Consider the following 18,766-nt stretch of genomic DNA (forward strand, 5'->3'; position numbering starts at 1 on the left):
ATGCTGCAAACACAATGATAGAGGCTAGGGATAAAATGGCAAGCAAACCAGTTTGCAGCCCAGTAGGGTAGACAGATATTGGCCATACAGTCACCCTAAAGATGTAAACTTTCAATTGTAATAAGTTCTTTGTATTAGTTTCTACAGGCTTCCATAACAAAGTACCACAAACCAAGTGGCTCAAAGAACAGATTTTTATTGTCTTATAGTCCTGGAGGCTAGAAGTCCAGGAGTCAGCAGGTTGGTTCCTTCTGAAAGTATGAGGGAGGGATGAGTCCCAGGCCTCACTCCTAGGCTTGCAGATGGCCAGCTTCCCCCATCTCTCTCTTTTTTTTTTTTTTCAAAAAAAAGATTTTATTTATTTATTCATGAGAGACACAGAGAGAGAGAGAAAGAGGCAGAGACACAGGCAGAGGGAGAAGCAGGCTCCATGAAGGAAGCCTGATGTGGGATTTGTCCCCGGGACTCCATGATCACACCCTGAGCCAAAGGCAGAAGCTCAACCACTGAGCTACCCAGGCATCCCTCTCCCCATGTCTCTTAATATCATCTTCCCTCTGTGTGTCTATCAGTATTCAAAGTCCTGGGATCCCTGGGTGGCGCAGCGGTTTGGCGCCTGCCTTTGGCCCAGGGCGCGATCCTGGAGATCCGGGATCGAATCCCACGTTGGGCTCACGGTGCATGGAGCCTGCTTCTCCCTCTGTCTCTCTCTCTGTCTCTCTCTCTCTGTGACTATCATAAATAAAAAAATTAAAAAAAAATAAAAAATTCCAAAGTCCTCTTTCTATAAGGACACCAATCATGTTGGATTATGGCTCATCCTAAAGACCTCATTTTAACTTAATTATCTCTGTAAAGACCCCCTTTTCAAAGAAGTCATACTCTAATGTGTGAAGGATAGGACTGCAGAAGATGAATTTGGGGGTGAACAATTCAACCTTTAACATTTTTTCAAAGGAAAAGTCTATAGCACCATGAGAACCATGAGAACCCATAAGAAGGGGTTTGAGATAGTGTGGCCAAGGAAGCTTCCTCAACAAGTGAAGCTGCATGGAATTCTGAGGATGGATGTAGGTTTACCAAGTAAAGAGGGAAAGGAAGAAGGTTGTTGGCTATGGAAATAGTATGTGGTAAATCCTCTGTTAGCAGAAAGCATGGTATGTACAAGCAGTTGAAAGAAGGCTAGCAGAGCTAGGGCAGAAGAGTGATATGATCTGCATAATTTTTAAATATCATGGAGAAAATTTGAGACCTATGATGCAGGCATTTTTCTCTAGAGAGTATTATGTTTGCTTCTGTCAGGTGGCTGTGGCTAATAACAGTCCTGGATGAGCGTGATCCAATCAAGACTAAAGATGATCTCTAGGCTGTCTACCGTCCCTTCCATCATTGGTTCATTTCCAGTTTGCCTAACTTCCAGGATGTACCTGTTTAGGGTCCTGACTCAAAGCCTGGGGATTTACTAACCTTTCTGAATCTGGGTTGCTGTCCTGAATTCCAGATTTTATCCTCTGGCTTCATGAATCTGTCATAAACTCTGCTGAAGTTCTCAGCCTGTCTGGCAATCAGTAGATACCATCAGACATGGCTCCAAATGCTACATTCTTCTGTTTCCTTTATCTCGTAGAAGATTTAGTTCAAATGACCTGTTTTGCCATCACACCAAATGGCTGCTCATGGATAATCTGTTGGCAAGAAGTCAGATGAATGCTGGTAAAACAGACAGGAAGCTTGACATTAGTCAAGCATAGTGATCATGATGACATGATAGAAGCATAATGGTAAAAATGAAAAAAGATGGGTAAAGAAACATCAAGAGGTAGAATTGGCAGAACTTGGAATGGATTGGATGTGGAGATGAGGGAGAGAGAGAGGTCCCAAGGATGAAGCTTAGGTTTCTATCCCATCCGAATATTATTCATTTACATATTTGCAGAGAATTGACATAATGTGGGGCAAGAGTCACAAGTTTCAGTTTGGAGTTATTGGTTCTGAGGAGCTTGGAGACCTGTAGGAGGCTACAGCAATGAAGCATTTGTATGCATGAGCCCAAAAATGAGATCTGTGTAAGAGATGAAAGTCAGTGCATCCCCATGGGTGGAGGATAGACCAGTCTGGAAGCTTTAGAAACTCCAGGGTCTGACTGTCTTTCTTTATGAGGATGAAAGAGAGAAAAAGGGAATGACCAAAGATATATGAAGAAAATCAGAAAACAAAGGAAGTTTAGCGTTTCAAGAAGAAAAGTTAGTTAACACCATTCAGTGCTGCTAAAAATTCTAGTGTGATACTTGAATATGGATGATATTGCCAAGTATAAGTTGCTAGCGATGAGGTGGCAAATAAATCACTGAGACCTACATAAAGCTGTTCAAAGGCAACACTACAAAGTCTTGAGAAGACAACAGCAAAAAATTCTTCATAATCTCAGAGTAGGAAAACATTCCTTAAACAAGATGCCAAATGCATTAATAATAATGGAAAAGATGGGGGCGCTTGGGTCGTGCAGTTGGTTAAGTGTCAGACTCTTGATTTTGGCTCAGATCATGATCTCAGGGTTGTGAGATTGAGCCCTGAGTCAGGTTCTGTGCTTAGTGGGGAATCTGTTTTCAATTCCCTCTCTCCCCTCTCTTCCTCTCCCTCATGCTTCAACTCTATCTTACTAAAATAAATAAATATATTTTAAAAAATAATGTAGAAGATGGATAAAGGTGACTGAATTAAAGAGCTCCTCATCTTTAAAAGCTACTGTAGAGTTTCACATCTGAAACAAATATAGCAATATGTCAACCCAATGGTACTTCAATAATAAAAAAATTTTGTAAAAGATACTATAAAGTTTAAAAACAAGCCCCAGAACAGAAGAAAATATTTGCAACATTTGAAAATGATGAGGACTCTGTACTCAGATCTATGAATAACTCAAGTAATCTGCAGGAAAAAAAGCCCAATAGAAAATGGGCAAGAGACAAACAGGCACTTTACAGAAGAGATCCAAATAGCCAGTCAGTATATGAAAAAGAGTTTAACCTTTTTAGCAATCAGTCATATACAAATTAAAACCACACACCTTCCATCTTACCCATCCATCACAACATTTAAAAGTTTGAGAACACCAAGTGCTGACAAGGAAAGACTCTCAGAAGCTGTTGGTAAGAAAACACATTCACACAAAGTTCCAAAACAGTTTGACCTTTATTACAGTGAAGATACATAAACCTTTGACTAGGGATTCCACTTCCATGTATAAAACCCTAGAGAAAAGTTCTGCAACTGTATATGGGATACAGGTACAAAACTGGGTTTTGCAGCATTGTTTTTTTTTTTTTTTAATTTTCTAGATCGAGAGAGCACAAGAGGAAGGAGCAGAGGGAGAGGCACAGAGACAATCTTAAGCAGGCTCCATGATCAGTGTGGAGCCCAATGTGGGGCTCAGTCTCATGACCTTGAGATCATGACCTGAACTGCAACCAAAAGCTGGACACTTAATTGATTGAGCCACCCAGGTGCCCCTGTAGCATTAAAAATTTTTTTAAATTTAGAATCAATTAATTGATATATAGTGTAGTATCAGTTTCAGAGGCAGACTTCAGTGATTCATCAGTTGCATATAACACTAAGTGCTCATGACGTCAAGTGCCTGCCTTTATGCTCATCACCCAGTTTCCCATCCCCTCACCCATCTCCCCTCCAGCAACCCTAAGTTTGTTTCCTATAGTTAAGAGTCTCTTATGATTTGTCTCACTTCCTCTCTGATATCATCTTATTTTATTTTTCCCTCCCTTCCCCTATATTCATCTGTTTTGTTTCTCAAATTCCACATATGAATGAAATCATATGATACTAGTCTTCCTCTGATTGACTTATTTCACTTAGCATAATATCCTCTAGTTCCATCCATGTCATTGCAAATAGTGAAATTTCATTCTTTTTGATGGCTGAGTAATATTCCATTGTATATATGTGTGTATCTAGGTATACATGTATACATATATGTTCATCTGTTGATGGACATCTGGGCTCTTTCCATATTTTGGCTATTGGGGACATTGTTGCTATAAGCATTGGGGTGCAGGTGCCCCTTCAGATCACTAATGTTTATATCCTTTAGATAAATACCAAGTAGTATAATTGCTGATTCATAGGGTAGCTCTATTTTTAACTTCTTGAAGGACCTCCATACTGTTTTCCAAAGTGGCTGCACCAGTTTGCATCCCTTCCGACAATGTAAGAGGGTTCCCCTTTCTCCACATCCTTGCCAACATCTGTTGTTTCCTGAGATGTTAGTTTTATCTATTCTGACTGGTATGAGGTGGTATCTATCTCATCCCTGCAGCATTAATAATGCTCTCAGATCATCATTTCACAATGTATACATTTATCAAACCATTATATTATATACATTAAATTTATACAATATTATATGTCAATTATATTTCAATAAAAGTGAGAAAAAATATTCTCAGAGCAAAACAACTCAAATGTCCTTCAACAGTAGAACAGCTAAATAATCTGTGAGAATTCAGTCAATGAAGAAATCGTACAGTAAAGAAAGTGGATGACCTGGGGTTTATGTACAATCACATATATGAACCTCAGAAGCATTTTGTTGAGTTAAAAAAGAGAATATATACAAGTGTGATTCTAATTACTGATTCAAAAGCAAGGATGGGTTATTACAAAAGTCAGAATAACATTTGCTTGGTGAAAGATTGGGGATCATAACTGGAGAAGAAATGGGGAGAACTATGAAGGACTGGCAGTGATATTCTGTTTTTGACCAGAGTGGTAGTTATATGGATGTTTGCTTTCTAAGTATTCTGTAAACTGTACACATTTTATTATCTTTCTGTATGAAAGTTATATCTCACTATAAAAAACTTAAAAAGAAAAATATCAAAGCTACTTCTGAAAATCATACAGTTTAATCTTGAGTTAATCCCATTATTTTTGCAAATGATGCTTTCTATTAGTGATTAAGTAAATCAATGTGACAGTCAAGGCTAGTACAAGTACAATTACACTCAATGTTGTATACTGCCAAAAATTCTCTAGAATTGTGGAATCAGATAAAAATATGAAAAAAATTGCTTTGATTCCTAGGTTGGATCATTAAATGCATGCTTCCTTGCAAAGAAGAATTTCCAAGTTGATGTATATGAAGCTAGGGAAGGTAAGAAAATACTGAAAATTATGAGAAAATTGATTCTCTGACAATTTTAAAAATAAATTTTTTTAGAAAGAGGAACTTAAATTTTTTTAACAACTTCAACTATCTAAATTATTTTAATACAAAATCTATGATTAGTGTTTGCTTTAAAGAACTTAACAGGGTCTTTTAGCTTGGTCCTGATTGCGCCAGTTGTTCAGATGCTGTGTGCTTACCCTGTCCTAAGATAGAGGAGCTTTTTGTAATACGGAGTCTACTTTCCATGTCTTAGATATCCGAGTGGCTAAATTTGCACGTGGAAGAAGCATTAATCTGGCCCTTTCTTATAGAGGACGACAAGCCTTGAATGCCATTGGCCTGGAAGATCAGGTACCTTATTAACATATTTTCCTTATAAAAGATCATACTTGTAATTTTCCAACAATTACATGCTCTTGATTTCAGCCTAATTCAAAGCACCATATGATGCCAAGAAACTTTGCATGAAAATGCATCCTACAAAGGTTTTCAAACTTCTAAATTTGGCAAGATGATGAACATTTGACACTTGAGGCAGCTTGGGGGACCTGGAGCATGATGCAGAGCAGGGGGATCCTACAACCCCCCTAATGATCTCTTCTGACACTGGGTTCTCAATGAGAGGATAGGTCTCAGCCTACAGAAAGTGTGACCTGAGGAGGCATCCCAATGAGAAGAGGCCAGAAAATCCCATTCTTTTGACCATACAGGTCCATAGTCTCTTGTCCACAATTCTATACTCCAAAAAACTCTGGAAACAGAAAGCTTTTCATCACCCATTCAGCAGCAAACTTGACCTGATGTGAGGCTTCTTGTGGCCTTTTAAAAATTCTCATTTAGTGTGAAATGTTTTGCTACAGATATATTATCCTCCGATATGGGGTGGTGCCCCCACAGTCCATGGGGTGTTCTGTGATATCTGGATATGCATTCCATTACCTATCTAAAGTTTGAAAACTTTGAACCCTGAAACCAATGGGTCCCCAGGGTTTGGATAAGTACTGTAGGTCTGTAGATTTTCCTGATGTGGTCTCAATGTTGCCAAACTTCTCACTGTCTCACATGTAGCTTGGAAGTGTGAACAGATGTAATATATTTTGCTGATAATACTTTTGTGGATAACGTGTCTTTGAAGTGATAATATGGGTCAGTACAGGTACCGGTTCTAGTTCCACAGTTTTCCTTAGATGTGTGTGTAGGAAAACAGTCTTCATGGAGGTTTGGGCATCCTAAGTTTTCTTCCTAATGTTTTACTCTCTTCTGTGATCATGAAAAAAAAAAATCACTTATAAACTCTCCAACACTGAACCATTTTCTTTAATGATAATATGTGATTTAGAGCAGATAAAATCTAAGTCAATTCCAAAATCTAAAGGTTAAAAAAAAACCCAAAAACTAAAATTTGCGGGAACATAATTTTCATTGTTTCCATCATACTTCCATTATCCTTTGCATTAATTTTTAATTTTTTGAAAATATTTGAAAAATCTCATTTTAAAACTGGTATATATCTTATTTGGATGATGCCATGTTATGGTAATTGAACTTGATATTTCTGATTTTATTTCAGATTGTATCTCAAGGCATTCCCATGAGAGCAAGAATGATTCATTCTCTTTCAGGAAAAAAGTCTGCAATTCCCTATGGGACCAAGTCACAGGTGGGTTTACCCTGAAGATAGTGTTTGCTTACAATTGAGTCTAACATCGGCCCCTCCTTTCCTCTCTAGATCTATCTTTGGCCTTGCCTGGATCAGTCTACAATTTGGAAACATATACTAGTTAAGATGTTAATTGATAGGAGACTTTAAGATAGGTTTCAATTTCCCTAATAAACACTCAATAGGAGTTAGTTAAATTTTCATCCCTCTGAAGCTCTTTTTGCCTATATGCATTGTTCATGGTGGCCTGGACACCCTTTCTCTCCCATCTCCTTTCAATTACATAGAGAGGATTATCATGTATTTATTGTCAAGCATAAAATGCAGGAGCAACTCTAGAGGGTTTTCCCCAAATTGACTCTCTTGCCCCAAATTTAATTATAAAGGACTTTATAGAATGAACCAGAAATGTTTTCAGTGCTGTATGACTTCTAAAACAACAGAAGGCAGATGGTGATGTAGTTTACAAAAGAAAATCCTTTATCTTACCTTGTGTTTTTCTTATCTTTACATTATAACAGAGTTGGGGGAAGAATGTATTTTTATCTAATATTTATAACTTCTGGGCAGCCCAGGTGGGTCAGTGGTTTAGCGCCACCTTCAGCCCAGGGCCTGATCCTGGAGACCCAGAATCAAGTCCCACGTTGGGTTCCTTGTATAGAGCCTGCTTCTCCCTCTGCCTGTGTCTCTGCCTCTCTCTCTCTCTGTGTGTGTGTCTCTCATGAATAAATAAATAAAATCTTTAAAATAATAATAATATTTATAGCTTCTAAGTTTGTTTATTTGAGAGAGAATGGATGTACCAAACATCTATCAACCAAAGAAAAACCCAACTTGCTTTATCCAACAAGGCTTCATTTTATTAAGTGCAGAACCCAAGTGAGGTTTATATTCTTTGAGTCTCTGCTCCCACCGAGCTCCCATTGCAGGTGGATCAGCTATTCTCAGATTCTGCTGGGATTGTGTTAAAATGCAGAGTCTAATTCTGTAGGGCCAGGATGGAGGCCAAGATTACACATTCTAAACACACTCAGGTGGTGTCCATGGACCACACACCTTGGGCAGCAAGAGATAAAACACAGGTGCTCATGGGAACAAGGTCTGTGTAGACCTTGTGATGGTAAAAGTGCTTGAAACACCTCACACTCATCAGAAAACAGGGAGAAAAACAGAAAATAATAAGTGTTGGGAAAGATGCAGAGAAATCGGAACACCTGTGTGCTGTTGGTAGGAATATAAAATGGTGTAGCTGCTATGGAAAACAGTGTAGTCATTCCTCCAAAAATTAAAAATAGAATCTCCATATAATCCAGCAGTTCCCTTTCTGGGGAAAGGGAGACTGAAAGCAAGGACTTGAAGAAATATTTGAATACTCATGATCATAGCAGCATTATTCACAGTAGTCAAAAAGCAAAAGTGACCCAAATGTCCATCAATGGATGGATGGATAAACAAAATGTAGTATATAAATATGTAAGATAATAGAAAAAAACATATTGGTTTCTGCCCCTAGTTCCTGGCACGGAACTCCTAAAATTTGTAATTTCCTAAATGATAAGAACAGTAGGAGATCTTTTGTTCTAATATTTGTTCTTTGACTGTGATTCCTAACACAGAGCTCCTAAATCCCTTGGAATTTCCTGGGTGATAAGAGTTTCTTTTGTTCTGAGGTAACAGGTCACTTGGTGGGCTCCTGGATGGGGGCTGGTTGCCAGAAAGACCAAGCCATATTTAGAAGCTTGGAATTTTCAGCCCCACCCATTGCCAGAGAGGGACTGGAAATGGAGTTAATGAACCATCATGCCCATGGGAAGGAATCTCCATAAAAATCCCAAAAGCATGGAGTTCAGAGAGCTTCCTGGCCCATGAACACATAGAGATGCTGGTAGGAGAGTAGCACACCAATAGAGGACAAACATATATCTTGCCCTCCACATCTTTCCAACTAGATGTTCATCTGTACCCTTTATCATATCCTTTAATAATAAATTGATAAACAGTGAGCCAACTGTTTTCCTGAGTTCTGGTAGCTGCTCTAGCAAGTCAATTGAACCTGAAGAGAAGGTCATGGGAACTTTTGATTTATAGCCAATTGGGCCCAGGTCCAAGCTGCATTGCCATTGGCCTTTGAAGTGTGTGTGTGTGGAGGGGTGGGTGCAGTCTCATGGGACTGTGATATCTTGGCTTTTGGGATCGGCTAACTCCAGGCATATAGTGTTAGAATTGTTCGATTGTAAGTCAGCCAGCTTGAGTCACTGATAAATGGCCTGGTGGAGGATGCTCCCCACACCCCCTGCCCCACTGCCCCAACACACGCATCTGGTGTCAGAGTAGTACGTGAGAGTGAGGAAGACACTCACCGGAGGAGAAGGGGAAGTTTTCTATACAATGTACACTGGAATACTATTCAACCTTTAAAAAAATTTTTTTTAAAAGGAAATCCTGACACCTGCCACAACATGGTTGAAACTGGGAGGCTTTATACTAAGTGAAATAAACCAGTTACAGGACAAGTACCATATAAGACTTGTGTGAGGTATCTAGAGTAGTTAAGTTCATAGAAACAGAGGGTAGATGGTGGTTGCCAGGGCCTGGAGGGAGGTAGAAATGGGAAGCAATTGTTTAATGGGTATAGAGTTTCAGATTAATAAGATATAGAGTTCTGGGGCTCGATGATACTGATGGTTGCACGACAATGTGAATGTCCTTAACGCCACTGACCCATACGCTAAAGAAGGGTTAAGATGGTTAAGGCTATATCATGTGTGTTTTACTACAATTAAAGTTCATTTAAAAAGCTGCTGAAAAGTAAAATATCCCAACAACTAAGGATTGGATGGGATGGGAGAAGGGTGGGGAAGGATCTACAATTAAAGTTCATACAATTAAAGTTCAAATTTACTACAATTAAAGTTCATTTAAAAAGCTGCTGAAAAGTAAAACATCCCAACAACTAAGGGCCTATGAGGATGGGAGAAGGGTGGGGAAGGATCAAAATTTTCCATTTAGTGACTTTCTAAAAGAATAACCTGCTTATTTTGGCCTTGTAAAAACATAGATACAGAATCTCACTGCACGAGCCCAGCAGGAGAAGGGAGCAGAAGAAAGTCTACCGACCATCTATAGTCAGAGAAACATTTTTGTATGATTAATATGTCCTATTTAGTTGAATAACTAATATGTCCTGTTTAATCAGCCCCAAACTGGGCTTGGTGCTGCAGGAAAGAAACACAAGATTTGCACATGCAAGGCAAGTATAAGCTGTGCATCCTGACTGTATCCCTTCCATGAGCAGTAACTGTCCTCCTGTGTGCCAACCCCCGTGCTAGTGTGAGTTGCTGAGAACCAGGAGAGGAGCTGGCAGCCTGGTGAGGACACATGGTAATCAAGTTCTTTCGGAAGAACTCTCCTGAGTGAAAGAGTGCTCAGCTGTGTGGCTCAGAGAGGAGGTAGCTTTAGTTTTCAGAAAAGATCTCACAGAGAAAGTGAAGTTTGAGACAGACATTTCATTTAAATATTAAATTGGCACCAAAATATCATTTTCCCAACTAAATGAGGGTCCATATCCATCTATGGCAGGGAGTTGGGTGAGACTAGAATTCTGAAAGAATGTAAATTTTTAAGCACTGAGTGTGTATTGGCTAAGAAAACTTGTAATGCACTTTTACATAACAGAACCTTACAGTAACCAGCAACCTTGGACTCTTAATACAACCACTTTGATTTACAGATGAAGAAAGAGGCTGCATGGGTACATGAGGTCAACATCAAGGGGAACTCAGGATGGGTGTCCTCAAGCACAGTGGCCAGTGCAGCCTGGTGTAGGAGGTGTGCCCAGGAGCGTTGGGCAGTCTTGATTTTGCTAAATTGGGAGTGACCGTAGTAATTATCCCACCTTTGTCTTGGATTCACAGGGAATTAGCCAAGTAGGCCAATTCTGACATCATCTCCTCCTCAGAGACTGAGCCAATAAAGTATGAGTAAACCAAGGAGTAAGACATGGTTCAGGGCAGCCCGGGTGGTTCAGCGGTTTAGTGCCTCCTTCAGTCCAGGGCCTGGTCCTGGAGACCTGGATCAAGTCCCACATTGGGCTCCCTGCATGGAGCCTGCTTCTCCCTCTGCCTATGTCTCTGCCTCTCTCTGTTTCTCTCTGTGTCTCTCATGAATAAATGTATAAAATCTTAAAAAAAATAAGACATGGTTCAGAATATCAGGAAAGTTAGATGAGCAGAGTGATGTGGGCTTGAGCCTGAAACTAGCCTTTTCACCCCCAGCACCAGGGGAAGCAGAAGGGGGCAGCTTCATCCCCACTGATGCCCAAGAAGGGGAAGGTGTTGGGGGGAGTTCCCATGTGGGGCCTTCAATACATTAGAAAAGGGAGGAAGTGCTCACTGGCTCACCGATCCCATATTCTCAATTCTTAAGAACTTGGTTAATGCTAAATTTGCAGCCACCTCTATTTGGTTTGCACTGTTAATTTTATAATGGGGTTAAACACAGCACCTTCTTTAAGAGCTATATAAAACTGTTTTGGGTCGCTCAATTCCACAGCCTGTGAAGGGCAAAGCCCTCTCCATGGTCCCAGGCAGCCTACCTTCTGCTGGCCTCCCTCCTTCTCTGAGCCTCTCTTCTCCACCTGCCATTTTCTCTGCCTTTTCTCCCTGGTGGGATCCAGGCTCTTCCAGTCTTGCTGGTTCCTGTTGTCTCCCTCCCAAAGTGCCCTGGGAACTATCAAAATATTCCCTGATATAGAGAGCAGGTCAGAGCTCCCCCAATTTTTTTAATGATGCAGAAAAATATTTTTTATTTTATTTCATTCAAATGTAGTTACCACACAGCGTTATATTAATTTCAGGTGTAGGGCAGCCCGGGTGGCTCAGTGGTTTAGCGCTGCCTTCAGCCCGGGGTGTGATCATGGGGTCCAGGGATCGAGTCCCATGTCAGGCTCCCTGCATGGAGCCAGCTTCTCCCTCTGCCTGTGTCTCTAACTCTCTCTCTCTCTCTCTCTCTCTCTCTCTCTCTCTGTGTGTCTCTCATGAGTAAATAAATAAAATCTTTAAAAAAAATTTAGATGTACAATACAGTGATTCAACAATTCCGTATATTATAAGGTGCTCATCACAAGCATACTCTTAATCCCCCTCACCCTATTTCATCCATCCCCCCATCCACCTTCCCTAGTTCCCCAATTCTTGCCCCTAATGTCCTATGCCTCAGAGAAATAGCACCCCCTTACTAGCAAACATCCCCATTTGAAGGCTTTTGGGATATAGAGTGTAAACATGCTTTCTAATATATTTGAAAAAGCACTGCAACTACAGTTTTACAAATCTCCAGAGGAGATAATCCAACTTCCTTTAGGTTTTATTATTAATGTTTTGGTTACCAGGACCACTTTATACTTCCTGACTTGTTTATTCTTTGTTTGTTTGCATTTTTAAGATAACTTTAATTTTATTAAGGACTTTTGTGAAGGTCCATTTGAAACAATTTAGTCTGTCAAATATGAATCACTAAGCAGCAACAGCAGCCAGTTTCAGTGTTGGATTAATAAAGTTCAATTCATTTATACTTATGCTACTACATGTCTAGGAAGAATACACAGAATTTTATAAAAATGCAATATGAAAAAAATGCAATATGATGAGTAAGGACAGTTGAATAAGGACTCATAAAATAGATTAAATTGTGGTCATTTGAACTGTCATTTGAAATTTGTGGCTGCCAGCTGACAACCAGAGTTTTTTTTGTTTCTATTTTGTTATGATAAATTAAATAAGTCTGATAAAGCTATCCACATAGGAAATCTGGAGCTAGAATATGAGAATTATTTCTTTGTAGCCTTCACCAGACATGAGGGCTTTCCCCCCAGTTTTACTGAGAAATAATTGGCATATGTCATATTGTAAGTTCAAGGTGAACAGCATGATGGTTTGATTTATATGTATTGTGAAGACTTGTTTATTCTCATTCATATTTTTTCTTCATAACATCAACCTTTTAGAATAGGAATTGGAGAAGTGAAACTTGGTGGGGGAGGCTCTAACTTTTGCTTATGACACAATGCTGCCCACGGACTCTGGGTAGAATGGACAGGGACTCCCTCCAGAGGACCAGTGTGTGTATCGGTTTCCAATGATGCAAGTGTCAACCCAGCCTGGCAACCGATATGGACAGAATATTTTCCCCACATAAATGAGCCTTCCTAGTTTAAATGTTTCCTAACATACTTTGAACAACAAGCGTGGTTTCCATCGAAATGAGGAGATTAATGACACAGAAGACTGGAAAACAGAACAAAGACGCAGAGAATGAAGAAGTCCTATTAATTTTAATTTATAGCAAAGACACAGGAAGCTTCTTCTCAGTCATTGTCTTTGTAGCATGACCAAGTTATTTTTATACCAACTATAGATTTGGCTATTAATAATAAATGTCTACTTTTGGGTCAGATGAAGATTTATAAATTACCATATTTGCATTAAATGATGAGATGCTTCTAAGTTTGGGAAATGTATGCTTAAATTTTTAAGGAATTCACTCATATCCTTGAATGGCAAGGCTGCGTTATGACTTTCCGGGGCTCTGAAAAGGCACTTTTGCCTTTGTGGGTCCCTCTCTCTGAAACAATAAGTACTAGAAATTAGATTTTATAAGTGCATTGGTATAAAGATTAAATAATCCGGGCTAGATTCATTCTCATATATTTGTTATATATAAATATATATATACGAATATAATGAATCTCAGCATCCTCTGAATCTATTTTTTTCTTCTAATTTTAGTATCAACTAAAAGTAGAAACTTTTCATGGGCCCCAAAAAGTATGTGACCCCCTAGGCATTGGGCCCACTGTGCCTCATGGAACAGTCAGCCTGCTGAATTGTCCTATAAAAAAAAAGAAAAAAGAAAAAAAGAAAAAAGAACATGTGCCCCAGTGAGGACTGACCCTACACTTCTATCAACACTTTCCTCACCACCACGGCCATCAACCCCACACACAGTGCTTTCACATTGAATTTAATACCTTCAAAGTATTCTCTTTAGGAAATTGCACATTTATTCTAGTGATACTGTCATTAACAGCTCATTTGGAGACCTGACATGAAAGTATGAGATGTTGTTAAAACAAAACTATCTTAGCTAAAATAACATTTTTGCTGTAAGACAAGGATTTGGTTTTTGTGGCATTAAACCTTGAAAAAAACCTAAGTTTAATATTGAACATTTTATTAAGTGTATTTGGTTATAGTGTTTTGTTTTGTTTTTTAAAAAGCTACTTAGCTAGATGATTACAAAACTAAGCTTGCAACCCCCTGCTAGTTATTTCCTGTTGCTGAGTGAATAATGTGAGGTATGTTTGTCCATTGCCCAGAAGCAAACAGTATCTATTATATTTTTCTTGCAGTATATTCTTTCTATAAGCAGAGAAAATCTTAACAAGGATCTGCTGACTGGTAAGTCCAATGCTTATCCAGCAAATGTCATTTCAGTAAAGTCCAACCTTGTCACATGATTTACTGGGATCTGCTTACTATTGCTTTTCATGGATCGTTCATGGGTTCTTATTAGTGCAAGTCTATGTACAATACAGAGTCCTTGAAAAGTTGTAGTGATACATGCTCCAGTGTCTCTTTTGCATATTATCACTGATCTAAATAAAAATCATTTGTTCAGTACACATTAAATTCCCATTGTCTTCTCAGCATTGGGATGAATGAGTGCTCACTCCCTAAAGAACTCATGGACTAGAAGATAAGACACTCTCAAACACCTTGCAAAGTGACACAGTTAGCTCCACACTACAGAAAGATGAAAAGCAGACGTTGGAGGGATGTGGTCTTTAGAGTATTTGGAATAATCCCTTGCATGTGAACCAAGCCCTGGACTAAAGTTAGAACATGGGGGTCGGAGGGGAGGGTGGAAGCTCAGGGTATTTGTAGGAGACCCAATAGGTAGAGGGTATAAGAGGTTGAAAAAGAGGAAGTTTTGAAATATGCCCTGAAGACTTCAATGTGTTACAGACCCACCCATTAATGGAAAAGCCACTGGATTGCAAATTAAATCTGTAGCTAGGATAATCAACTCAAGTACCTGCCCTGTAGCCCTTGGTTATAACACTTTTTCTTCTCATCAGCATTTGTGCTAATCAGATCCATTCCCCATAGGGTAAGACACTTGAGTAATTCTGCTTTTATTTTTTTTAAAGATTTTATTTATTCATGAGACACACACACACACACACATGCAGAGAGAGAGAGAGAGAGAGACAGACAGACAGACAGACAGAGGGAGGGAGGCAGAGACACAGGCAGAGAGAGAAGCAGGCTCCATGCAGGAAGCCCAACGTGGGACTCCATCCCGGGTCTCCAGGATTAGGCCCTGGGCCGAAAGCAGACGCTAAACTGCTGAGCCACCCACTCTACTGACTTTTAAATCAATTCCTCTGTGCAATCCAGCAGCCTCTGAGTTGTAGAGAGCAGAGCTTCTACATGGTTTATTTGTGTTTCTCCACAGCCCCTACCCAGCATGAGTTTGCAGTGTGTCTGTTGAATTGAATTTAACTGAATTGGCAGGAGGAGCCTGTGAAGCTCACTCCTGCTGATTCACCAGGGACTTCAGAAATATGGCTTAGTATTTTTCTTAATTCTACTTCTTATATTTGCAAGACTATCCTTTGGATGGGTAGATGTTGGGAGGGGTTATAGGTTGCTGGATATACTCATTGATCTCAAGAAGTCCCCAAACAGCTTTTTTTTAAAAGACCTAAGACGATTTCTTTAGAGCATCCTCTGAATCTATTAAGATAAAAATGAGAGCAAATATTCACCAGGAAGTATGTTAAGTGTTATACATGCATCAATGTATATAACCATCTCAAAAACTCCTGGAGCTGAGAACTCCTTTTCCCTCAGTTTTAAAGACGGTAAGGAGGCTTCCAGAGCTCCCCGGAGTAGCACCCCACACTGTTAATAAGTGCTAGATTCTGGGCAGGAGCTTGAGCTCTTACTCCAAAGTCCATGCACTTATCCCATAGAGTCTGTACCTCCAATATTACACATGAAACATCCGCTAACAGTAGGAACTACAATTTGGAAAGAGCTGATCTTGGTGGACAGACCAGAAGCTCCTGGACCTATTTTTCCTTAGAAATGTGCTGCATGGTGTGCGACTTCATAAATGCCATTAATATGTGAATAGAGTGGACGTGGACTCCCTTCGCTCTTAAACGCTGTCTGGCATATGAATTCTTTCATACAGCTGTCATTCCTTTACACAAATGTGTGAACTGCCCGCTCTGCGTGCAAACACTTGCTCCTGGCTGAACAACACCTCCCCCCACCAAAGACATGGGGATAAAATCATTGCCGTGTACTTCCTGTAGGATTGTTTCATGGTTCACTACTTGAGGGGATGTTAATAATTGTAAAGCAAAGCAAGCAGGAAAAGGACATGTGGGCAAGTAAATTTGATAAATGCTGCACAAAATAAGTTTTTAAAGTTTTCTTACAGTATTTTCCAGGCTCTTTATGCTGTTGGCCTGTGTGGTGGATTTTCTAGAGCAGCTCTGTCTAATACATGGCCACAGATGCCAGCTACGTGTGTAATTTAAAATTTTATATTAACCACATTTTAAAAACAGAAAAGAGACAGTTGAGCTTAACAATATATTTGAACCTAATATATCCAAAATATTATCATTTCAATGTGTAATCAATAGAAGATGGTTATTCGTGAGAACTTTTTTTTTTTTTTTACTGAGTTACCAAAACCCAATGTGCACAGCACATCTCCATTCAGACTAGCCACATATGGCTGAGGACCAGGACTGCACAGTCAGAAAGTTCTGAGTGTCAGGATTTTACAAATGGCTTTGACTACAAACTGGTTTTTGTTAGGGGGCATATTCCAGGACTGGTGTTTGTGGAAAATTCTTTGGGATATATTAGTAAACATTTAAATTAAAAATGAATTTAATTTAACTTTTTAAAAGATTGATTCCACAAACACATTTTGTGTTTATAAAAGATATCCTTAGTGGTTCACATAAACGCTGATTTCTCCAAAGTTATTTTCCAAAAGATTTCTTACACATAAATAAAACTGATTTGTAGCCTTAAGAACAATAAATAGCCTGTAATTATAGGCATCCTATCCATGAGAATTAATGGGGACAAAAATAATTGTTTACTGTTACAAGAAGAATATGATGAATTCACTACCTTCTATAGATTGCCAGCAGGCAATATAAAAAAGCACTAAAATAATTTGATTCTGTTTATGGAGAAGTTTTAAATCTTCTTACTCATTTCTTTGTTCCCTAAGTGTTCTGGTATTTGATTACAAAAATAATTAGTATAAAAAAATCTATATTTGTGATGTGACTCAGAAGTCTAGAGACTTACTAAAAAGAGATAAAGAATGAGGCATAGCATGTAAAAGGGAGTTTGGCTAAGTATTTGTAAGCATAAAGTCTTAAATTAGAGGCAACTTTAAAAATATGTGTTGCCTGCTTCTCTTCCAGGGTGACAATCATCACAGCAACGTAAGAGTTTGCATAATGGAATTAATTGGATTTTTTTTTTTTTTTTGGATGAGGATAGTTGATTTGTATTCGTCACTTTTACTACCAAATTGTCCTGGAACATTTGCCAAATAGTGGTCAAATTACCATTTTAACTAATTCATTTTTACATTCTTAAGAATAAATGTCTCTAACATACTGTTCTCAGAAAATGATTACTATTTCAATTTGAATAAGTGAAACAAGAATTGGAATTCCATTTCTATTTGCTGTTCTTTGTCTCCGCAGCTGTTGAGAAATATCCCAATGTGAAGGTGCACTTTGGCCACAGGCTGCTGAAATGTAATCCTGAGGAAGGAGTCATCACAGTGGTTGGGTAATTACCAGTCAGCCTGTTGACAGCAGAGGTGAAGGGTTGGGGTGGGGAACTGCATTTGTAAACTTTGTTCTCTGGCTTATTTGAAAGCATTAAATGATTACTAAAAGGGGCTCAAAGAATTTCAGATAAAAAAACCAGCCTTGGGGAATCCCTGGGTGGCTCAGCGGTTTTGCGCCTGCCTTTGGCCCAGGGCGCGATCCTGGAGTCGCGGGATCGAGTCCTGCGTTGGCCCCAGCAAGGAGCCTGCTTCTCCCTCTGCCTGTGTCTCTGCCTCTCTCTCTCTCTCTCTCTCTCTCTCTCTGTCTATCATAAATAAATAAAAATAAATCTTAAAAAAAAAAAACAGCCTACGATGCCTTCTCAATACCAACACCAGTGATTCTTCTTGATACTCAGGCTGGCTCAGGGTCCTACCATGCTCCACACTGGTGACCGCCCTCTTCAGAGGCTCTCTGCCCTTGACACAGATGACCCTCCACTGCCCTGCGTTTCCTCTCCTCTCTCTGGAAGCTATTTTTCTACCGACTCTGCGTGGCTGCCTCTGTTTCTTCTAAAGTTACTAGCCCCGCGTCCCATTCTTGGGATGTGTCGTGGATTCCCAGTCTGTTCAGCAACCACTTATAAATTCACTTTGCTAAAATGAACTTCTCGAGGCCGTGTCTCTATCTTCTGTCTCTTCACTCTCAATCCTCATTGGATCCTACTCCATGCTATTTTCCTGTTCGACATCATCATAGGTATCTCTTGCCATGATCTCAAACACATATTAAAACTTCACCATCTATTTCTCTCCAAACACGTCCACTCTTGACTTCCCTAGTGCTAACCCAAATAATTAGAATCATTCTTGGTGCGCCCTCTTCTCTGTTCCCCCCCATTAAATCTATGACCCCTGCCCAGTCTTTCTTACTAGCTGATGGCTTCAGAGCCTATGTCTTTCTCCTGAGCCTTGCATTTCTGGGCTCTCACACCTACACATGCAGACTGCTGTGGTCACCTTTTCCTCTCCTTGTCCCC

The 18,766-nt window shown here is 39.5% G+C and overlaps 1 protein-coding gene across 1 annotated transcript in view; it reads left to right on the plus strand.

Annotated features, from left to right (window-relative positions):
- The window catches only part of KMO (kynurenine 3-monooxygenase), a 54,310-nt gene that overhangs the window by 14,130 nt on the left and 21,414 nt on the right, over positions 1-18,766 (plus strand). Inside the window, 5 exon segments of the mRNA XM_055323568.1 lie at positions 5,101-5,170; positions 5,439-5,536; positions 6,756-6,845; positions 14,254-14,302; positions 17,659-17,746. Of these exon segments, the coding sequence (XP_055179543.1) occupies positions 5,101-5,170; positions 5,439-5,536; positions 6,756-6,845; positions 14,254-14,302; positions 17,659-17,746 (395 nt within the window).

This window comes from Nyctereutes procyonoides, unplaced genomic scaffold (genome assembly GCF_905146905.1).
Source record: "Nyctereutes procyonoides isolate TBG_1078 unplaced genomic scaffold, NYPRO_anot_genome, whole genome shotgun sequence".
Taxonomy (NCBI): domain Eukaryota; kingdom Metazoa; phylum Chordata; class Mammalia; order Carnivora; family Canidae; genus Nyctereutes; species Nyctereutes procyonoides.